Below are 24,005 nucleotides of genomic sequence, written 5' to 3' on the forward strand. Positions count from 1 at the left end.
CTTTCTTTGTACATCGGACAATATATACAAATTTTAAGTCTCAATTATTTAGCTTTTGTTTTTAAGTTAAGTTCTTAGCTTCCAGTTGGCCCGGACAACGCCGGGTAATTTCTTGCAGTGTTAAGTTAAAGACGCATCATTTATCATATTTATAGTATATTTAATCTTAACTATAAGTATTTATTTTGTTTTTGCATTTAGTTCATTACAATTGTCAGAGTTTTGTTTTGTTCACTTTTCTTTAGCTTTACGAGTATTAATTAAAAAAAATGTTAATTAAATAAAGATTGTATAAATTATTTGGCCTTGACAACCGATTTGCATTTGTTGTGGTTTTGTTTTCGTTTGTTTTGTTGATTCAATTTCTCTAATAATAATTTACTAATTGTTTAAATAGGTAATAAGTACATAAGGCCAAATTCACATAGATTAGAAATATGGTTTTCAAATTTCAGACAAAAGAAAATCATGCCAAAAGTATGCGTACATATATATATATATATATATGCACTATATATGCCCTATTGCTGATCTATGTGAATTTAGATGTATGAAAAAGTTGAAAATTTTATCTAAAATTTCGCTTAAAATTCGCTAAACGCCGCATTCGAATGACTTGTTGATGGATTTTGAAATATTTTCGAACATTTTTCAAATATTATGCGATTCTCTCTGTAGCATAGTTTAGATTCTTATAGAGTGTAAGGTCAATAAATAAATAAGTGTCCCCTAATTTTAGTCATGTGCGTTGATCTATTTAGAAATACGTTTATTGTATATATTGGGCAAACTCTATTGTTATTTGTATTCTTCGTTTATGTTATTGCAGATTTTACGACTAAATGCACCCAGTAAAAAAAAATACACATAAATAAATAAATATTATGCAGCACCAAAAAAAAAAAAAAAACACTTGATCGGGACATTGAACGCATCTCTCTATCGGATCAGTTGGGAGTGTTGGGTACCAACCAATTGCCTTCAAGTATTGCCATGTTGCCCGTTTCAGCTGACGAGAGCAAAGAACTAACGAGTAAGAAACTAACGAGTGGACGAATACGTGTTCCATTCCACATTCCAGCTAGCACATGAATCAATGCACGTTGCATTCTATTCGCTTTTCCCACTTTCCGAGCTGCTAACTAAGGACTGAAAAGGTTTTAAAGTGAACACGACGGTGTTTCATGCCATTTTCGTTCCCTTCTATTTATTTGTCACACATGAGCCGAAGCATGTTAAGCTTTGATATATTTCTTCTAGCGAAATTCTCCATTTCATTATGTTTCTGTTCTTCTTTAACTTGCGAATGAATGGAAAACATACTAAATTCCGCTCTCTTTCTCTCTGTTACTTACTAACGAATTTGGACATCGTCGGATGTATATTTCATTGCATTTTGTTTTCTATTTCTATTCCAAAGTTAACGAGTGAAAGAAAGCTTTATCCATGCCATTCCATTCCATTCCATTCGGTTTCTACTCAATTGCATGCATGTTCCATTCCATTGCGTTTCCTGAAATGAAAACGTGCTCCATTCCATTCTGTTTCTTCTCTATCTTTGTGGCTACTTCTTCTACTTAATTTGTCTTCTATCTGTGCTGAGTTTGGAAAAGGTGCAGGTGCAAAACCCGCCAGTCAGTAGGACATTTTCTTTGTGGTTAAACAAAAAAAACAAAAAAAATATATATAGTATAAATAAATAAGTTAAAACTGTTGCAGCAGGATTGGGGCTAGGCTTGAGGGGGCAGGGACAGGGACAGGGGCAGGGAACTAGAAGCGATCCCTCACTGCACCGTTTCATGGCCAGCAGTGGCGCTGGGCAACTGTTGCTGCTGCTGTTGTTGCTGCTGCTGCTGCTGCTGTTGTTGCAGGTGTCGCAAGCGGAAGAGGCGCAGCGTCATCCAGGAGGCCAGTGTGCCCGGCACGGGCATGGGCGTCTGCTTCTCGAGCGCCTCCTTCTGCAGCTGATAGCGATAGAGCAGTGAGCCGGCAATTAGCGCCGAGACAATGGTCGCCGAGATGACCACGATGAAGAGTATGCTGAAGCCGGGCACCGGCATGCAAATGCCGTAGACGACCTCCTCACTGATCTTGCCCTGAAAGACGGTGACCGCCTCCTGTTTGGAGTCCGGCGAGAAGGCCAGATCCGCCTCAGAGATGACATCGTACAGCCCGCTGACGCCGACATCGGCGCTGCGCACCTTGCGATCCGCTATGACCAAGGATCGACGACGCCGGCGGCTGCTGCCTTGCGGCGTCTGTGTCTGCGTCTGTGTCGCCGTCGACTCTGTGGAGCTGTTGGCATTTGGCTCGTCGAGATCAATGTGATCATCGCGCGTTTGTTTCAATGCCTCCGCCTGTGGCCGGTAAACGGGACGCGGCACATCATCCAGCTCAGATTTCGGCTCCAGAGAGCGCGGTCCGGCCATGGGCACGCCCATGCGCTTTTGCGCCTCCAGCTGGCGTGGACCGTGCGGAAATTTGCCGCTCTTCTTAAGTCCCAAATAGCGCTCACCGTCGCCATCCATATCGCTCAAATCATCGTCGCCAAAGAGATCGGACAGATCGGCCTCCTCATCGGGGTCCTCGTGCACGGGTCGCGGCTGCAGATTGCCGCTCTTCTCCTCGTACAGATCAGGCCCACCGCCGCCGCCGCCAGCACCGCCGCCCATGGTCTGTTTGTGATCGTGTATGATGTCCTCGTAGAAGATGTCATGATCCATACCCATGCCCATGCCCAAGCCCATGCCCAGGCCATGGTGTCCGGACTGCGGACCGTGACCCAGGTTGGCCGGCGGCATGGCCAGATCTCTGTGCATATCATTGTTGCTGCTGCTGCCCATGGCATCACCGATGTGCACATCCTTGCGCTCGTGGGCATTGCCAATGGCCGGGCCTAGCCCCTCGCCGGCCGCCGTGTTCTGGCAGTGATCCAGGCAGCCGTGTCGGCAAATCTCGACCTTGCACTTGATGTGCACGCTGAGCGCATCCGGAAACTTGAAGGCATGGAAGAAGGCATAGGTTATGACCGTGGCGCGCTCATCGGGTGCGCGCGCCTTGAGGAAGCGTGAGATCATCTTGGGACGCAGCACACAGCCAAACTCATCCGATAGATTGATGACATGTCCCGAGCCGTCCGAGGCGACGCACGACTTGACGCGCATATCAAATTCACCTGGACAAAGAAAGAGAGAGAGAGAGTCGTTAGTTGGGGAGCAGGAACAGCTGGATTTGCTGCTGGCCACTTACCGCGATAGTCGTTGATGGCCACCACCAAGGTGAGCGTCGATCCCAGTGGCACAATGCCGCTCACCGGCGGCGCCCAGGGTCCCTTGCCATGTTGTATCTCCATCCAGCAATCAACATTATCGCCTGTGCGAGACGAAGGGGAGGGAGAGCAGCAGACAAAATGTTATTTTTTTTAATTTTTGGGGTCAGCTAATTGAAAAAGTAAACGAGCAGAGCTGCCAGACTAGCAGATACCCTGTACCCAGCTTCGGCCATTACGTCCCTTAGCTTCAATTGGGGCTATGCCCAGTAAAACTTTTAATTAAAAAGCAAAGCAGAAAGAAGTAGGATATATAGATATAGCTCTATAGAATTGGATATATTTATTTATTAGCTTCTAATAACTCGGTTGCCTTTGGTGCTATTCGCGTTTCTCTTGTTGGTTAATTTGTGTATGCTTCAACAATATCTGCATACCAAATTTGGCGTCTTAAACAATTATAGTTCTCGAGATATGGTTAAATGAAAGTTTATATACGGACTGACATGGTTTGATTGTCTCAAGAATATATGTATATAGAATAGATAGGAGGTGTTTTGTCTGTTACATACATGTTCACATAATCATGATGCCCGTTTGCCAATGGGTACAGGGTATGCGAAGGAAAGAGAAAAGGCCAAGGGCCCACGCTACTTACCGCGAAAGTCAAGCTGTATTACATCCAAATCGGCAATTACCATCGGGGGCTTGGAGGCGGTCTTCTCATAGTCGTTGAACCACTCGCAGCGCAAACGCTTCGCCTCGTCCCAGACCTCCAGCAGATCCTTGTCATACTGCACGACTACCTGCGGTCACAATATGCCATTTAGCGGTTAGCGGTTTAGCGGTTTAGCGGGTTAAGTAAATGGCCCTCGAGCAGGTGAATGCACAGCGTGCAGCAACGTGGGAAAGCGATCAGCGATCAGCGATCAGTGATCAGTTATGCAGCTCAACTCAATGGGCTCCCATGGGCTTGCTTTGGCATATGAGCAGCAGCTAACTTTATGATCGATTCTCTTTTTGAGCACCATGGGAATCTTCATTGAGGAGTCCTGTTTACTGAGCACTGAACACAGATTCGAGGAGCGCTTTTGCCAGCATTTAATTACAGCTGCGTTTGATGGTCCCATGGATAGCATGGTGTATGATTGAGAGACTCAGTATTTAAATCGTGATCGTATTCTCTTCTCAAATATCAAGGCATTTCGATCACTCTTGATCACTCTTCACTAGTAATTTATGTACAATTGCTTTTCCTAAGATGCCTCTCAATGATCGATCGTTGACTTCAGATCGTTCATATACGGGCCAAAGGGTGGATCCCCATCTTGACGTACGATCACTCTCTTTATCGATCTTCCCTTAATGTACGATCAAAATCTTTATTGATCAGGCTCTCCCATTGCTATACGATCACTCTCTTCTCAAATATAATAAGTTGAAAGTTGTTTGCATTTGATAAGCGCTTGTTTTAAGGATCGCTTTCGTATTCCCATTTGCTAAATTTGATGTGAATGGACGTGCCACTTACCGTATTCTCATAGAACTGGCCGTTGAGATCCGGTTTGGTGCCGCAGCGTGAGTACGAGATGCGGAACGAGAAGAACGTCTTGCCCGTCGATGGTGGCACATACACACAACGCGGATCACTGTGTTGTCCTGTGAAAAAAGAAAAACATTGAATAAAGTCCGGCTATGAACAGTGTTTGGTCTTGTCGTACGCACCTTTGGAGCTAACAATGCCTTCGAAGGGATTGGAGAACGTCAAATGTACGTCCATATGATCCTTACCACACATGACCTCCAGTGAAACTATGTTTGGCATACCATCTGGCCGATCCATGGGCCACAGTTCATTACCAGCTATGACTAAACTAAACTATAAGCGAAAATAGAAAAACAAAGATACGGAAATTCAAGCGAAGTCTTATAAAGATTAGAGCATATTGCTCCGACACTAATTGAAGTAAATACAAATAAACGAGGCTTCAGTTATTAACAAACATATTTACGCTCTTTTTCTTACATAAATTGCAAGCCATCTTTGCAGGAACTTACAAGCGGCTTGTAAGGCAGGCTGTGAATAGATGCGTTTTGAAGTCACTTAAGTTCATTCATCACTAAGTTAATTTCTTCTTAGCAAACTATTAAAAAATTTTGGAGCACCTCTTAAAAGCAAGAGGTTTAAGACCAGCTTGAAAAAGTTTACAACCAGCTTGTAAAGTAGACTGTAAGCAAATGAGTTTTGGAGCAACTTCCAATGAACTCCATTTTCACTTAATAAACTATTAGGGAACTTAGGAGCATCTTTTAAGAAGGAAGTTCAAAACCAGCTTGTAAACGTTTTTAACCAGCTTGTAAAACAGATTTTTGGAGCAGCTGGCAAAAGTCTGTTAAATTCCCATTAAATTGCTTGACGTCGACTTCAAAAATACGTTCTTAGCCCCTTAATAAATCCAATTTCAGCACAATTTCACCGATTTACTTGTGCAGAGATATTTAACACGCATTTAGATCGGGACAAACTGTTTGGCAGTGTATGGAATGTGGGAAATGATCAAGGCTGTAAATAACTTGAACATTTCGCAGCGCACTTAATTGACTTTTCTGGATGTAATTTATTTATTTATTTTTTTTTTTTTTTGAGAAAGTTTTTATGTTCGTGCATTTCTAGATCTCTTAACTGATGCGACTGACAACGATATGTAGCCCGTTATAATTTCTAATTAACGCGATTCCCACTGGCAAACTTGACACCTGCTGCTGCCGCCGCTGCTGTTGTTGCTGCTGTTGCCAGCACCTGCCGACAACTGGCAACTGGCAACTGGCAACTGGCATCTGAACTGGAATGGTACGAGGCTGTGCCCGCAGATTGCCCCCTGCATGTTGGAATTTGTTGGTGAGTTAGTTAGTTAGTTGCCTTGATTGCGATTCGCAGGGCGTTAACCCGACTCCTTAAAATTGGCGTTGGCTGCCACAGCCGCGGCCTTGACGGCAGCCGCACACAATGCACATCAGTCTATTGATGTTTTGTGCTTAATTACACTTTTTGGCCCCGCCAAACATGTTGCCAATAAAAACGAAATGCAATGCGCCAAGTTTCCGCTTTAGATTTAGTTTTGCAATTGTTGCCAGGCATCGAGAAAGCAAATTCCAGCCGCAACAGCAACAGCAACAGCAGCTGCCGTGGCCGTGGCCGTGGATGTCGCCGTGCAACTCGTCTAGCTGGCTGGATTTGCATACTTGCCGCAAAGCTGGTTGCCCGGCAGCTCCTAGACGGTGCCAGGCTGGTCTTGGCTTTAATCGAACGGGACAAAATGCAATTTCTTGCTGCACTTGCAGTAAAAGTTGATAACCATTCGCCACGCGAAAAGCACCATTCAAAATTATGAACGACAGCTGCCGCTGCCCCTGTCCGTGCCTCTGCTCCTGCTCTTGCCCCTGCTTCTGCTGCTGCTGCTGCTACCCCATCCAGTTGGCCAAAAGGCGGTGCCAAGTTGTCTGCAGCGTCCACATTGCCAGGCTACATGGATTACACTCGGCAGCAGAGGACTTAACTCGCAGCTAAAGTATCTATTTTGATTTATTTTCGTTTGTTTTTTGAAGGGCGGCAAAACACCTTCAAAAGGTCACACTCCCATTGGGTATAATTTGAGCATACAGAAAGAGACATATCTGATTATATCTGATCCATTTACGTTCTAGATCAGCAACAATAGCCGAGTTGATAAAGCTATGTCCGTCCGTCCGTTCGTTTTTTCTTTCTTGGGGGCTTAAGACATCTTGATAAGCTCAGACATTTACTATTCAGTCTGTCTAGTCTGTCCAAGAAACCCAGCATGTGGCATATGTCAACAAGGACATTAAGTCCTGACCTTCTCGTGAAGCCTTAAATACGTAAATTTGTACAACTTTGAGCCTGGTCCCAAGGCCATTCGCAAGCCATAAAATAATAATCGAAAGGAAATATTTTTTAAATGAAATACATTGAAAATCACTGTGAGGCAACCTTCTGAAGCACTTTCTTAAGTCACGCACATAAAGTAAGTTTGTAGCTGAGACCTCCCTTTGTTGGCATAGGTAGAGATACAAATTAAATGTGAACTGGCAGCCCGAATGAATGTGTGAGTCATTTAAATCATCTGCAAAGCAGTCAGTTGTTTCAAATTATTAAGCCTGTTCAGAGAGCGAGTGAGAGAGAGAGAGAGAGAGGGAAAGAGAGGGAGCGAGGCTTAATGACCCTAACCAGACAACAGAGTCGAGGCTAGATTCTATTGAGCGGACAGCGGTTAATTGCGGTTAACAGAATGACGCGACACTTTTCAAATTAATAATTTAGCTACCTATGTTATGTCTTACCTTTCCCATCACGACCAGTGGGCGGGATGGGTGTGGCGGGACGGCACAGGTAAGCAGCTGCTCACGCACAACCGGTTGCACTATAAAAGTGACTCGACGCTCAAATTAAGAGTTTAGTCAAAGTTTTGCTAGCTCTCCAGTCGGACGGACACAGAAAGAGAGAATACTTAAGAATATGGATCGTTGGTTGAATCGTGTGGCCGTGGTAACCGGCGCCAGTTCGGGCATTGGTGAGGCCTGCTGCAAGGATTTGGTGGCCAAGGGCATGATCGTGGTGGGTTTGGCGCGTCGCGAGAATCAACTCCAGCTGCTGAAGGCGAACATGGACGCAGATCAGGCAAAGCGCTTCCATTACCGCAAGTGTGATGTGAGCGTGGAGCAGCAGGTGATCGATACCTTCGCCTGGATCGACAAACAACTGGGCGGCGCCGATGTGCTGGTCAATAGTGCGGGCATTATGCTGCATACCGAAATCCTGAACTCGCAGTCCAGCGCCGATCTGCGCTCCATACTGGACATCAATGTGCTGGGCGTCGCCTGGTGTACACGTGAGGCGTTCCTCTCGATGCAGCGGCGCAAGGTCAATGACGGACATGTTGTCATTGTGAACAGCATTGCCGGACACTCGGTGCCCGTTGTGCCGCAGATGAGCTTCAATATGTATGCGCCGTCCAAGTATGCGATCACCGCACTGACCGAGGTGCTACGCCAGGAATTCCTCAACAAGGGCACCCAGACAAAGATCACAGTGAGTCGCCCTTGACATACCCTATAACAATTACTTTATGTCTGCTTTCTACCGTAGAGCATAAGTCCCGGCGCTGTAGATACGCAAATTATTGATACGAGCAATTTGTCGTCCCTTGGCGAGTTTCCCCTGTTGCGGTCCGAGGATGTCGCCGATGCGATCTCCTATTGCATTCAGACACCGCCGAATGTTCAAATACACGAGCTCACGATCAAGCCCATCGGCGAGAAGTTCTAAGCTCATCCCAAGGCTATAGATACTCTGTATAAGGCTCGGAACTATTCGCATGACATAAGATAATAGCTCCAATATGGAAGGTCCAAGTCAAACTATATTTATCTCTATTATTATTTTTTTTTTAATTTAGTCTCTATAATATATGATTATATTTCACTAAAAAGTGTGTTTTATTTTGGATATGTTGACATGTTGGAAGTTGTCCTCAGATACAAAAACACAATAGTTAATTAAGTCGGTGCTTGAAATTTGCGTTAAATCTAGAGTAGTCGACTAGGCTATACCCTGTGGCTGCCTCAGTTCTCTAGCCCGACATATGAAATCAACTTTTTATAGATTATGAGTATTCTAGTTAAACATCAATAGTCAACTGTACTCATGAATCACAACTCCCTTGCTGCCCGAACACAGGGTAGGCCAAATGGGTTTTTAATTTCCTGCCAGCTTTTGGGCATGCGTGTGTGTTTGTCTACACTGGGCGAAAGAATACACGTAAGAATTTGTAAGTCATGCTTATTAAATGAAGTTTGTTTTATTGCGTCACGAATCCAAAGCTTATTTTCAGCTTTCAACAAGCAAAAACATTCCCAAACAATTTCGCATGAGTAGCATACGAAATGAAATACGTTCGACAATTAAACAAGTAGGCGCATTCCAGTCGGGTGTGCCCGAAGTGCAGATACCCTTAACCAACATTCCAGCTTCCACATGGACAGACTGCAACTGTTCTTTCTCGGAGCTTGTAGTCCGATCGTAATTACAATTTCTCATACAAAAGTGTTTATTTATCAAGAAGCAAGGCTTTAAAATATAGCTTTTTTTTTCAAAATCTGGATACCATATTTAATGTACCAGGCTGCTGAAATTTGCTAACATGTATTGTGAAACTATGATATAAAAAATATCTAATTCAAATTTTAAGTCTGCAGCGCCTCTTAGCTAGTCATCCTGATCTATAATATATATGCTTTCTTCTGACTGTTACATACTTTTCCACAAGCCAATTATACCCTTTCATTCATTTCTAAGGGGAACAATATGAATATATAAAGATCAGCAAATACAAAACAAACGCGCGCTTTTACATTCAAGTCAGGAGAAACGTAGAATGATATGATCAGTTATTATAACTATAACTGATCATACATAATGATTACATATTATATATATAAATATACTTAATGGAACTAACTGTCTCCATGTAAAACATTCCAGAAAAATAGAATTTCGTCTTGATTTTACTAGCCTCTTGTGAAATTAGGCTACTAAAATCGCTTCTTATGATGACTATCATCAAATCGCACAGAGAGCTAGATAGTTAGAGAGAGAGAGAGAGAGAGAGAGAGAGAGAGAGAGAGGAGAAGCCAAAAGACCCTCTCCCAACCAAATAGACAGCGAGCAAGTCAAGGTTAGATTCTATTAAGTGGGCAGTGGGTTATAGAGCTATCAGCATGACGCGACTCTTTTCGAATCGAACATTTAGATACCTACATATACGAATTACGCTCGCCACAGCGAGGGGTCCGGCAGGTGGGTGTGCCGGGCTGGGCGATCAGCTGCTCACGCAGAACCAGTTGCGCTATAAAACTGACGCCGCCGGAGACATTAGCGTTCAGTCACAGCGTCGTTAGCTCGCCAGCCGGACACAAAAATATATTGAAGAAAATGGATCGTTGGTTGAATCGTGTGGCCGTGGTAACCGGCGCCAGTTCGGGCATTGGTGAGGCCTGCTGCAAGGATTTGGTGGCCAAGGGCTTGGTCGTGGTGGGTTTGGCGCGTCGCGAGAATCGGCTGCAGGAGCTGAAGGCTAAGCTGCCCGCGGATCAGGCAAAGCGCTTCCATTACCGCAAGTGCGATGTGAGCGTGGAGCAGCAGGTGATCGATACCTTCGCCTGGATCGACAAACAGCTGGGCGGCGCCGATGTGCTGATCAATAATGCGGGCATTGTGCGTCACACCAAAATCATCAGCGAAGGCAACAGCGCCGATCTGCGCTCCATACTGGACACCAACGTGCTGGGCGTCTCCTGGTGCACGCGCGAGGCGTTTCTCTCGCTGGAGCGGCGCAAGGTCGACGATGGTCACATACTCATTGTGAACAGCATTGCCGGACACTCGGTGCCCGTTGTGCCGCAAATGAGCCTTAATATGTATGCGCCATCCAAGCATGCGATCACCGCACTGACCGAGGTGCTACGCCAGGAGTTCCTCAACAAGGGCACCAAAATAAAGATCACAGTGAGTCGCACCTGACATACTCTGTCTAACTATATCGATTAGTTTAACAATGTGCTTTTCCCACCATAGAGCATTAGTCCCGGCGGTGTGGATACCGAAATTATTGACAAGTCCCTTTTGGAACGTGTGGGCGATTTTCCCATGCTGCGATCTGAGGATGTCGCCGATGCGATCTCTTATTGCATTCAAACGCCGCCGAATGTCCAAATACACGAGCTCACGATCAAGCCCATTGGCGAGAGATTCTAAGTTCGACAAATGGATGCATTGCATATATAGATACCCTGTAGAAGGCTCCTTGTAAAATTATATTTATTATATATTTTTTTTCTTTTAATAATTATGATCTTTGATTAGATTTTTAAAGGCTTCTGCTTTATATTCGATGCGTTTTTCTTGGTTTGTACAACTTAGAGATTTGCATAAACAAAAAACCATAATACCCATTATTTTATGGGGCATAGGGTATTATAATAGGTAGGTAAAAACACTATAAAACATATTGATCCGATCGTTTCTTTTCACATTCTGTTCCGCTCTCTCTCTGTATCTCTCTATCTCTCTCTGTCTCTCTCACTACCTAGCTATGCCTCTCTCTCTCTTTCCCTCTCGCTATCAGTGCCTCTCTCAGTGGTTAAAGGGCGCCCATATGTGACTCAGCATGTCAAAATTAAAGCGTTCGATTTGCCATATCATGTGCTCTTGATAAGATATAGTGCGTATGAACTACATAATCAATGTTTGTCTAGATCAATGATCGAGTTAATTATAAATATTTGTATATTCTGTGTAGATTCGAAGTGATAGACGAGTGGTAAAAATTAATAGATGATAGTTTGGATATGGCATGAATTAAATTTGATCGGAAACTGATTGTCCAAGATCGTTCTGTAAATTCGAAATATGGTTTTCCATCCGATCGGTCTCAAACTCATTTTCAAAGGTCTTTGTCAGAATTCATCTGACATTATGTACATATGCAAACATGCATGCATGCGTGCATGTATATACGCAAACATGTGTGCATGTATATACGCAAACATGTCTGCGTGCGTGCATGTATGCATACATGTATGTATGCGCGCATGTATGAATAGATGTATGCATGTGCGCATGTATGAATAGATGCCCGGATGCATACATACATAAATGCAGACATACTTACATATATTATATATGTGCATTCATACATACATATATGTTTGTGTGCATGTCTGCATATATATGTATGCATGTTTATTTGTATATATGCATATATATATCTATATGTATGAATGTATGTGTATATGCGTACATACATGCAACCATACATACATACATATAAATAAACAAACCAAATAAACAAAAAATAATACCAAAAATTACAGAAAAAAAATAGCAACAAAAATCCCTACACTACTAGCTAAGGCTGAAAAACTGCTGGGCTTACTTGAATTTTTGAGAATCGAGGAGAAGGGCTCTTGATAGAAAATCGTTTTATTTAAATTTGCCTTTGGTATAAGAAACAAGGATGCGTACATATCTTCATAAATGCATATATACATGCATGCATACACTAACATACACATACACACACACACACACACACACACACACACACACACACACACACACACACATGTTATTATATACATAAAATATAAAATTTTTCTCTTTCCCAACCTTAATTTTAATTTACTTTCAAATTGTACTCACCATTAAATGTAAAATAAATATACAGCTACTAAATCTAAGGTCCCACAGCCGTGTAGGACCTTTTTGTGGGCTCCACATGCTGGCGATGTGGGCGCTGCGGCTATATCTGCAAAAGAAAGCGAGAACAACAAGAAGACCTGGTTAAATAATCAGATTCAATGCATGTACCGTACATCAAAGTGTCATCACAATGGCGGGGCAAGTGTCTGTCGCACCTGTTATTCGCCGTACAGTGGTTCAATATGGTTGTAAGTGCAACGAAAAGCAGAACAAACAATTGAGCTTTAATCGTGCGACGAACACTTCCCGGTTAACATCGTTTAATTCCTTTTTAAATCTCAACTATATCTTTTAAATGATTTGGAATCTTAAGAACTCCATGAAGTTTAGCAGTTGCTCGTTTCTTGGAACTCTTCATTAAAATAAATAAGTTTCTATTTGTGATATTTATATTGGATTCTCGTATGGGGTCTCTAAAAATATTACGTTCAAACGCGTTTAAAAAGAGGCCTAAATTTCGATTTAAAGCGAAGCATTTTACTTAAAGTAAGTTAGTATTTTAGCTTATGCATCAATGTATTATGCAACAAAAGACTCGAAGCTAAAGAGCTAAGATAAGAAAGGGTCTATTAAGTGTCAGCATGATGATGTTTGTGCTACATTTAAAATAAATGAAAATATCAAGTGTTCACTGTTATCGAAGTTGCGATAATGCATTTAGAGATTGTGAGGTCGTTCAGAACTGACCAGACCCAATACGAGTCTATCTCTGATAGGCACTCAATAATTGCTCAACGAATAAGCAAATAATAAACAATTAAATAACATTATATATACAGATTTCATAATAATTTTATAAATTTTATACAACATGATTTGTTGAAGTTTTTATTTATAAATAAACCGAATAAAACCTTGGCATATACAAATACACCCCAGTCTTATAATTTAGTTCTATACTCAAGCAATTGCCTTTTTAATAGAGCAACAGCATCATTTCTTTTTGCTGGCAAGATTTGCGCATTCTGTCCCACTGTGCGGCACTTTGCAACAGCCACTTAGCAGCAGGCGAGAGTTGGCGTGAGTGGCTGAGTGGGTGGCGTTTCAAATGCGGCTAATGAAAAGAAATTGGCCAATTGCGAAAATCTGCTGGGAGAGCTTGACGAATGCGAATGCCAAGTGCCAAATGCATTTTGACTGTCTCTCACGCTTGGTCCAGTTCGTCGTGACCCACAAAACGGCGAGGTCGGAAAAGCAAGCCGCATAAATTAGTCGAACGCTGCAAGGATTGCACTTGTACAGTTATCGATAAGCGATAAGCTGTTTATATATGAATGCGAAAAAAATTGGCAAATACAGAGAGTTATCGATAGTTATCGAAATTGATCAATTAGACAGAAATCCGAATGGTTATCGATAAGCGTGAATGCGAAATGAATGTGCAAAGCCTTAGCTACAAGCTGCTATAAATTATGACAGGATCGACTGATATAGAGAGTTATCGAAAGTTATCGAAATGGATCAATTGTGCAGATTGCAAGGGTTGCACTTTTATAACTATATGCTATTTATCGATAGTTATCGCTAGTTATTGTATAAACATGCAAAATCTAATGAAATTGTATTGTAGTGTTTTTCCCGTATAAATAATTAGTCGAGGCCAGAAAGGGTTTCATTTGAGGACAAATCGAAAAGCGATAAACGATTAAGTGTATGCTTATGTTTCAAATATCATATTATGGCTGGAATTAGCTAAAGTTATCGATAGTTATCGGAATCGTTGAATTGTGCAAATCTCTGAATGTCAAGAAACAGGTTTAAGAAAAACATTTCCCATGTCTCAGCATCTCAGCATGCTTCCAACGGATCCAACCAAATTGTCTGTGGCACATCTCTGGGGCTCGATGCCGCTTTGAACAGGCAGCAATAAACAAACTGAAATTTAATAAACGACAAGGCGGCTAATTTTGGTGGACCCAAAATTGAAACCCGTTTCCCGGATCAGGGGCCCATAGGCCAGGGGCCACAGCCCAATTCCCGCTGCTTGCTCCGTTGCCAAAAACAGCGCCGCAAATTGTGTTAACGCCCCAAAAGCGTGAGCTGGCCAAGCAATTTGGCTTATGATATTGTTTGGGTATAATTTCAACGTACTTCGATTGCACATAAATAAAAAATTACAAAAGAAATTATTAAAATAAGCACATCAATACAATTTAGATAATCAAGAGATAATGCACAGAGCTGACATGGCAGACAATTTAAAAAGAATAAGAAGAAGTCCTCAGATAAGAGATAATAGATATAAAGGTTCGTAATGCTCAATAAATCTGGGGATAAATGAATCTGGAATCAATTCAATAACGATTTGGTATTGCGCCTAAAACATTTTCTAAGATATAAAAATATTAGCATAAAATTAGAACAAAACAAAATTTTATAAGAAAACTTATTTGGGGCTTACTAAATTGATATATTTCTTGCAAATATTACGAAAAATATTTAATATTTGACGTGATGAAGTTAGTGTGGGAAATCAGCCAAGTTCGAAGCTCAATTTAAAATCTGTTTAAAATGGGTTTTATGCACAAAAGTTTTGTCGGGAAGTTGTTCAGTTCTCAAATTTCTATTGATCAAGCAGCAGGCGCACTTTCACTGCCGTTGCTCAGAAATTTGAAAGACAATTTACCGACATGTGGTGAGTCATGCAATCAATCAATCAGTTAGTCAATCAGTCAGTCAGTCAGCCAGTTAAACAGAGCAACGGACCAGCCCACATTGAAGCAATAATAATAAAAGCAAAGCACAAACAAAATCAAGTTCAGCTATGCGTAGTTGTATTTATATTTCTCTTTTATGATTACCTGTATTTGCACACTTTTACCGCCCAAAGGGGGGTGGAGCTTACGGTCAGGGGAGGGTAGCGGGTTTCGCTGGTAACAACAGGTGAAAATGAAATCGAAATTGTATGCGCGAAGCGGCTTTTCATCGATTTGTGTGCCGAATTCGAACAAAAGCCGGGCACACATTAAGCCAGATGGGCAGCAGCAGCTGCTGGATAAAAGATACAAGATACAGATACAAAATGCAGATACAGATACAGTTGGCAGCTGCCACATGCCATTGTTGTTGCTTGTTATTGCTTGTTGTTGTTGTTGTTCTTGTTGTTGTTGTTGTTGTTGTTGTTGCCTTCGAATTGAAGCGCAAAAATGCGGTCAGAATCGCGCGCAGAACTGTAAATTGTTTAAAACATCGACAACAACAACAACAACAACAAAGACAACGAATCAATGGAAATGCGATTGAACAACGGTAAATTGTCTACCTATAAAGTTTACACACTTTTTTTTTTTTTTACTACCTTATTTTGTAGATTTTTGTTGATTTAGTTTGTTGTCTTTAATTTGCGGCCGATTAATTTCTCTTTTTTTTTTGGGCAGCGCTTTTCACTCTTAACTTGGCTAATTGGCCGCGGGTTCCGTGTGCACAGAACAGATTACAATATAGTTAACTGTAAAGAACACCTGGGCGCATGTTGTTGTTGCCGAACTTTGAATACCCTTGCGAACAAGAACTAGAACAGCTTAAGGCATATTATATATATTATAAAAAACCTATTCCCATTTCCTATAAGCTCACGCCCAACTTGAAGCTCAACAATGGGCACTATCTTAAAATATTTGTTGCTCTGAACAGGAATATATATGCATATATCAATATATTTATGGCTATATACGAAGTTAGGGTATTAAGAGCTAGACAGAGCGAGAGAGAGAGAGAGAGAGAGCGAGCAGCAGCTTAAATGCCACACAGCGTTGCAGACGCCGTCGCGTCTAACTGTTTTGCATGTGGCAGCTGCCCCCGCTGCCGCTGCACCCAATTAAATGCGCCGGCCTGGCGGGGATCTACTTAAGCCGAGAGTCGGCAGGCCCAAATATGTAAGCCATAGAAAGTAGCATCAACGTGTGGCAGCGCCGTTGGCGGCGCATGTTGCACGCTCCGCTAGCGCTTAATTAATGTTAATGCTGGCAGCCGGCAGCCGGCAGCCGCAGCCGCAGCTGCAGCTGCAGCAGTTGCTGCCACAGCCAAGTTGCAATTAACAGCGTCGCATTTTGGCTGTGCAACGCAGGGCATGGGGCGAGCGGCGTGGCGGGTGCGCCACTTGCCACCTGATATGCTTGGGGCAGTGCCACAATATTTCATTAATAAGCCATTAACGTATCGATGCCCGCTACAAATGAAATGGAAAAGCGAATTGTCGCACAGTTTTCACTTTTCTTTCACAACTCGTTTTTTTTCTTAAGCGATTTTTTTTTTTTGTCGATCAGCTCTTTTTTAAATTAGCTATCAAATGCGGCGTTTTTCGGGCGTTTGTTTGGCTTGGGAAAAAGACCACTTTCCAATCGAAGCGGCATTTTCACACACACACACACACACACGCACACACGCACACGCGCGCGCACATAAAGCATTAAACGGTAAATCACCGAACAAAACGCAGTTACCCATAAATTTTGATGAAACTCTTCTTTTTCTTTTTCTCCAATATATATTTTCCTACACTCTGCCGGCTTTTTATTTTCTTGACGGCCAAACAATGAAAACTGCGGCACAATGGCCACAATTAATGTTGATTATTAGACATATATATACATCTAGATATATATATATATATATGTATAAAGATATATAGATATATATATAATATATATAGCTGAAAATGGTTCACTTTCTTTTGCACCTGATTTTAATTAAACCGGTTTCTAGAGCAGCCGCCCGAACTGGTCTAGTTGGTAATGGTTAATTGCTCGCCATTGGGCGCCGCATACACCAGCGTTCACATGAATATGTACACTAACAAAACATGTTTATATTTGATCAAAAAGTTGGCACAAATTTCAAAGAGCTATTTTTCATTGCACCCCATAATTAGCCATTCAATTGATTTTGCGGTCTTTTGATATCGAATAAATGTGTATATTTGTATTATCGTCAACATTTTAATGAGTTCTTTAGTTCACAACTTTTACGGATATTTGCCAAAAAATGCTTTTTAAAGTACTTTTCAAGTTAGCAAGTTTAGGAGATATTTGTGTATTTTTAATACACTTAATCATATTATTTATAAGCGCAAATGATGTAAAGCTGTCAGCACTGATTTACCATCTACATGTCAAATATTAAGTATGTACTTAAAATTAAGATTTAATCTATTGTGGAAATATTTGTGTATATTTTGCACTTAAAAACATATTTTATATATATGCAAATGCTTTAAAGTAAAATATGTGAAGATCTCACGCCGATTTACCATCTACATGTCAAAAATTAGCTAGGTACTCAAACATCAGCTGAACACATTTAGCAGATATTTGCCGACTTGCACTTAATAAAGGGACTCAAGCCGTTTAAAAACAGTTTCTTGAATCGGTTTATCGCAGTTAAACGCATCGAATGTGCCTATTTGGGTTTACCGAAAATTGGGCAAGTGCCAAGAACCAGGATTTGCAAACTGTGCTTGCCACAAGATGCAAATTGTGTGTTCGGGCTTGGGGGGAGGTTAGAGGTTAGAGATTTCTGAGGCCATGCCATTGTCATTTCTAATGTTCAAAATGGGCCGCTCTAAAGACCGACAACGTGTCAAATGGCCCAACAACAACAAAAACAACAACAACAACAACAAGAATCGTAGCTGCCACAGCCGCAGCGGCAACTTTTCAATTTGGTGGCACAAAATGCTTTGGGAATTGCGCGACAACAACTGCCACTCGGCCCCGCTCCGTCAGCATCTCCGGGCGGCGGCTTTTGTTTTGACAGCAACTCCAACTGCAGCTGGGAACAGTTGAATGCGTTGCAGCCCAAGCTGCTGTTTATCAGTGCCTGCCACATGCGAGTGCAAGGGAAGCATTTCATTTTATGGCAATATGCAAATGACTCGCAGAGTTCTAAGCCCTGAAAGGCATACAAAATCCCACACACACTTTACACTGGAGTTCTGTGTGTTTGGGACTTGTTTAATTTGTTTAGCAAATCTAAATTTTCTTCAGCTGAGTACACTTAGCTTTGCAAGTGCATTGACAAGCGAAGTCTTTCAGAGATCGAGTAACTCGCAAGCATCTTGATATCTACCACAGCTTAAAGGCTGGTGTCAAATTTGACAGGCGCATTATAATGATGATAATCATTGAATCTCTTAGGTTGTTTTTCCTGATCATCAAATTTGTTGATATATTTCTGCAGTTAATATTAGAGATCCTGATTTCGTAAGCATATAAAAATACTCACGAGTAGATGTTAGCACATTTAGGAAAAATACCAAAAATATACCAAGTTGAAATACTATGTAAAAACTAATATTAACTTTCAATTGCTTACAGCTGACTTAAAGGAAATAACGCATTTCTTAAAAATACTAACAAGTATTTATCAGTATATTCTGGAAAATACCAAGAATATACCAAATACAAGCCATTTAGAAAAACCGATATAAACTTTGAAGCGCTTACATCTGATATACATGTATATTAATAATTTCGTATGGGTGTGACAATACTAGCAAGTAGTTAGTATATTTGCAAAAATACCAGAAATATACAAAGTTGAAGTAGATAAAGGAAATGGATCTTGGCTTTCAAATGAACATTGGGCAGTGGAATGTGTCGAACAGAAGAATTTAAAGAGTATTTTCATTTGCTTTGCAACGAGTTTTTCTTCATTTACAGTGGAAGTTGAGAGTTTCTTTTTGATGGAGCTGCGGATTAATTTGTATCTTTAGTGTGCTTGCATGTTCTTTCAACTCGCTTCACTCTCCCTTTTCATTCATTTGGGCTTATCGAGATGCAAAACCGATTTCCATTTCATTCATACACCATTCAAATGAGAACGAGGGGAGTGTTGGGTAGGTGAGGAGTATATGGCTTGTATCTGACGATGTTGCAGCATGTAGAAAGGCAAAGAACAGTTAGACGCCAGAAAAGATATCGAGAAATTGTTGAAAACTTGTTAAGCGCCAAATTAGCATTTTACGAAGAAAAGGCCAATCGCGTGTTTGCCAAGCCGTAAATGTATCTCTGTATCTGTATCCGTATCTGTAGCTGTGAGTATCTGTGTATCTGTATCTGTGTATCTGTATCTGTAGCTGTGTGAGTTGGCTTATTCTTGCTGAATAAAAACGAAGCTGGCCAAAATCAAATTGTCTTGGGCGGCAGCTCATAAATTATGCGTTATCAAAGAGCCAACCGAAACAGTCACTGAACGGGGCTATGGATCAGAGAGGGGCCAGGTACATCGAACGTGCGGCGGGGGGCAATTCAAACAGCAGCCCGACAAGTTAATGCTGTTTATTGCCAGCTGTTGGTGCACGAAAGTTGAAGACAATGCATGAATACCAAATGAATTCAAACGACAATCAACAGTCAGATGCTAAAAAGATCTATGGGCTCACAGAAAGTACGAAAGGAACGAATACCATACGAAAAGAGCAGCCGAGTTCCATTCGATCTAGTCGAATATTCGATACACTTGCTTCAAGCTAAAATATTCTAATATCAGATAAATGTTTGTCCTTTCTACATGGAAACCAAACTGAAAACGTGTATTGAATGCGATTATCGGATATCTATCTGGGATATCACAAAGTAGCCAGAGAACAATTTTCCAAAATCTTTAATCGGCTTTAATATCATATTGGCATTTGTTACGTTAAATATTAAAAATCGATTGCTAAAAATAATTTTAAAATTGATCAATTAAACAATATATACATATTTCAATATAATACTGCTCATAACTAAGATAGTTGTTATTTGCATGTGAAAAATTTGTTGTCACATAATTTGTGATAATATCTGTGTACCCCAGGCAAGGGTATAGGCAAAGAGTTCACGATTATAGATCAAATAGATGCCAGAAACTTGAACGTGTCACGTCTGCTTAGGGTGTTTCAGGCTGAAAAGCAAATGATTTGAGGCCAAGACAGAAAATCACACACACACACACACACGCACGCACACGGACACAGGTGTAGCTGTTAGTTGAACTCCGTTTGCCAACTTGCAACAGATGCGACAACAACAACAACAGCAACAACTGCCAAATGGCAAATGGCAACTTGGCATTGCATTTATGGACAAGTCGCGTGTTTCTTACCTGTCTCTTTCTCCCCCCCCCCCCTTGCCCCACCCCCCTCCGCCTATCTAGAACTCATGGTTTGTGTGTGTGATTTTTTTTATAAACTGGCGCGAGGAATTGAGTTTATTGTGCCACCGCGCGGCGTTCTTTGGTTTGTCGCATCAGCTTGATTAGAATTCGAAGTAGTTAACGGTGTATTTAATGCGCTCCAAGACGGATCAGATGCATTTAACACCGATCGTTTCTCTCAGTGTGTGTGTGTGTGTGCGCGCATTGTTTACTTTAGCGATTCGATGGCTTTTGATTTGATTCGATTTGATTGATTTGTGAACTCATTAGGCTCGCGTTTAAACCTAATTATCATCAATACACTAAGAGAAAATAATGGGCGCCACAAAAAAAAAAGACTTAAATGCGAAAGAATTGATTAAGATCAAGTTCATAATTTGTATTGACAGCGTTAAAGTCAAGAATTTAAGAATATTTCAAGAAGAAACAGCTAGAACCATGAACTAAGGTATATTAAATAATAAATAATATATGCACAGAAGTAAAAGCAGCATTTGCATTCGTTAAATTTAGCGATAGAAACGATACGAATAAAAATGATTGCATAATAGAGACAGAAAAAAATAATACAAAGCGAGCAAACAATTCGAACTGACAAAATATTTCATCCAATGCAGATGAATTCGGAGTAAGTTAACTTGACTTGAAGTTAATAATTAGATCAGTTCACAGTTAAAGGCCTTGCGAATGACTTACGCTGGCTTTACGCTGGCTTATCCACATTATTGAGGGACGTGCATAAATGCCATAGAAATGGTGTAGAGCTTTGTGTCTTATACTCTTTCTACTCTTATATGCATACTCTTATATCGAGCACTTACCGTTGAAAAGCAAATGTCCTCGTTTTTAACGCTCTTGCGTGCGCGCTCGATCCGTTGGTCCTGGAAAGCTTTACCCAATCAGAGCTTTCTGCGCGATACGTATGTGGGTGTGTGCGCGCGTGTGTGTGTGTGTGTGTGTGTTGTCAAAGATTTTATTAGCTTTCGGACTAAAGTCTTAAGCGAACGCATAAAAAATAGCAACCAAAAAAAATATGTTATAAAAGTAAATAAAATAAATAACAAAATAACGATAAAAAAAAAGTAGTCGTAGAAGAAGAAGAAGAAGAAGAACATGCAAGTGCTCTGAAGAAGAAGCTGAAGTGAAATCGACAGAGCGCTGCACAACACGTAAACGTAAATAAGAACCAGCCAAGCAGCCAGGTAACCAGCCAAGCAACTCAGGTGAAATGCGGGGTGTGTGTGTATATGTGTGTGTGTGTGTGTGTGTGTGTGTGTGTCTTCAGGAGGCTGGAGGCAGGGGGGAGGAGCATATCATAAAGTATTTTTCACATTGAAAAGTTGAAAAGTCCAAGCGACTGATGATGATGCCAACTGATTAGTGATTAGTTGCCATTTGACACATAAGCATGCCTGTGTGTGTGTGTGTGTGTGTGTGTGTGTGAGTTCGTCTCTCTCTCTTTCTTTCGCTCGGCCTGCAGATAGGTAGCCGCAGACACACACAGCAAAAAGAACAGAACATGTGTGTGTGTGTGTGTGTGTGTGAATGGGGAATGTGAATGGCATTGGTTAAATTGTCAATAAGTAGCGAGTATATGGGAAATTTTTTTTTTTTTTTTTATAATTGTGAGTTTACGGAGAGGAGAGGAAGGGGGGGGGGGGCAAGCACATCATGTCAAGCCACTTTTTGTGGGTCGTTTTGATTTGTGTGCGTAATGATTTTTATAATATTTCTGTTGCTGTGGCGGTGAAAAATGTGAAAAACATCCGTAACGGAAAACTTTGATATCAGTTTTTTTTTTTTTTTTCGATTCTCAATTGAGCGCAGACCGATAACGTGAGGGATGACGAGGGGTGCGGGGGGAGAGCGCACATACAGCTTTTGTGCTAATTGGAAAAAATTAGAAAGCATGAAATGCCGAATCCGCTTGCAACCTGCCCCGCAACAGCAGCCTCTCTTCCCCCGGCACTGTGCAATTGCAGCGGTATTTAATGCAGCTTCTTCTTCCACTTTGTTTAGCTTGTGTCCCATTTGATCTGATTGGAGTCAAATTGGCATCCTTTAGCGCACACAATTTTTGTTTCTCTTGTTTTTTTTTTTTTTTACACAGAAAATTAAAAAACAAAAAATTGTAAACACCAGAAAAAAAATGTATAGATTCTTTAGTTTCCTTTTTGTTTTTTTTTTTTTTTTTTGCTTTTTGTGTTTAATTACCCACTCAGGGCTGACTGATGTCTGGCAGCAACAACAATAACACTCACTTCACTGTAAGATCTCCGCTAAGTCTGTGGTGTGTATGTGTGCGTGTGTTTGAATAACGGTAATTGCGAAAAGAACAACAGAACAGCAAAAAAAAAATAAGAATTTAATACACTGACACTGGCCACTGGGCGTCTGGCTGGGGCTAGAGCACGAGACAAAAACGAGACTCGTTCACGATCCGAGCGGAATTCGGATTCGGATTTTGATTCGGACTCAGAATCGGTTTCGGATTCTGTGTTAGATGCGCCAAGCGAGCCAAAGACGTGTGAACTCGTCGAGCGACGAACGCGAAATACACGCGAGCCAGCCAAGATACTTTCTTTGGCCTCGTAATGTAACTGTCGGGAACAGAAGAAGAAATTCAAGACAAGACAAGACACACACACACACACACACACACACACACACACATAGCAAAATCTGCGGCAGAGTAGAGGCAGCCGCCTGTAACTGGCTGCGCCGGCGCTCTCAACGATATATTGTTGCGCTGTCGCCGTCGACAGCGACGTCAACTGCACAAATGAGCACAGCAGAGCAGCCGACGCGTCGCCAGCATAGAACTGGCACTCAACAGGCTCAATTAGCACTCTTTGCTTCACAGTTCGCCTGATTAGCTGCACTAATATTGCTGAATCATTTGGTAATTGGACATTTCAAAAGGTTGCAGCGGCAATTTAAAGCTCCTGCAGGATCTGTTAAGTGACAGTGCAGTCGACGTCGAAGCGCACTTGAACTTGAACTTAAAGCGCGCAGCGTTCATTAAAAGCAAACGGCAGAGGTGGCTGCAGCGGCGGCTAATTTGTTGTTGTTGTTGTTATTGTTATTACTGCGGGCAACAGAGTTGTCAAACATTATTTTAATACACACGATTAATTGGTAAATAGCAGCAGTTTTTTGAATATATATTTAGTACATATTAATAATCACATTAAATTGCTTTTTTAACCATATCTCGATTTGCAAATGATTTTATTTATTTTAAATATGTCGTATAATTTTCTT

The 24,005-nt window shown here is 41.4% G+C and overlaps 3 protein-coding genes across 5 annotated transcripts; 2 read left to right on the forward strand and 1 right to left on the reverse strand.

The window, feature by feature from the left end:
* Window positions 1-163: 163 nt before the first annotated feature.
* On the reverse strand, window positions 164-23,311 carry m (miniature). 3 transcript variants are annotated; one of them, XM_070208706.1, is made up of 8 exons: window positions 23,120-23,311; window positions 21,563-21,729; window positions 12,546-12,651; window positions 4,994-5,147; window positions 4,800-4,927; window positions 3,927-4,074; window positions 3,250-3,372; window positions 164-3,175 (listed from the first exon to the last, which is right to left on the reverse strand). In XM_070208706.1, exons 3-8 carry the CDS (start codon window positions 12,621-12,623, stop codon window positions 1,785-1,787), a joined length of 2,022 nt encoding a protein of 673 aa, XP_070064807.1. In that variant the 5' UTR covers window positions 12,624-12,651; window positions 21,563-21,729; window positions 23,120-23,311; the 3' UTR covers window positions 164-1,784. The 3 variants fall into 3 exon arrangements, with proteins under 3 accessions (XP_070064807.1, XP_070064802.1, XP_002059548.1); XM_070208701.1 differs by having other exon boundaries at window positions 23,003-23,311; XM_002059512.3 differs by having other exon boundaries at window positions 21,563-21,736; window positions 23,003-23,311.
* On the forward strand, window positions 7,743-8,745 carry LOC6636025 (farnesol dehydrogenase). The gene is made up of 2 exons (XM_002059513.4): window positions 7,743-8,375; window positions 8,433-8,745. Exons 1-2 carry the CDS (start codon window positions 7,803-7,805, stop codon window positions 8,610-8,612), a joined length of 753 nt encoding a protein of 250 aa, XP_002059549.1. The 5' UTR covers window positions 7,743-7,802; the 3' UTR covers window positions 8,613-8,745.
* LOC6636164 (farnesol dehydrogenase) lies at window positions 10,216-11,231 on the forward strand. Its single transcript, XM_002059514.4, has 2 exons — window positions 10,216-10,850; window positions 10,920-11,231. Exons 1-2 carry the CDS (start codon window positions 10,278-10,280, stop codon window positions 11,097-11,099), a joined length of 753 nt encoding a protein of 250 aa, XP_002059550.1. The 5' UTR covers window positions 10,216-10,277; the 3' UTR covers window positions 11,100-11,231.
* Window positions 23,312-24,005: the final 694 nt, after the last annotated feature.

Source organism: Drosophila virilis, chromosome X (assembly GCF_030788295.1).
Source record: "Drosophila virilis strain 15010-1051.87 chromosome X, Dvir_AGI_RSII-ME, whole genome shotgun sequence".
NCBI lineage: Eukaryota > Metazoa > Arthropoda > Insecta > Diptera > Drosophilidae > Drosophila > Drosophila virilis.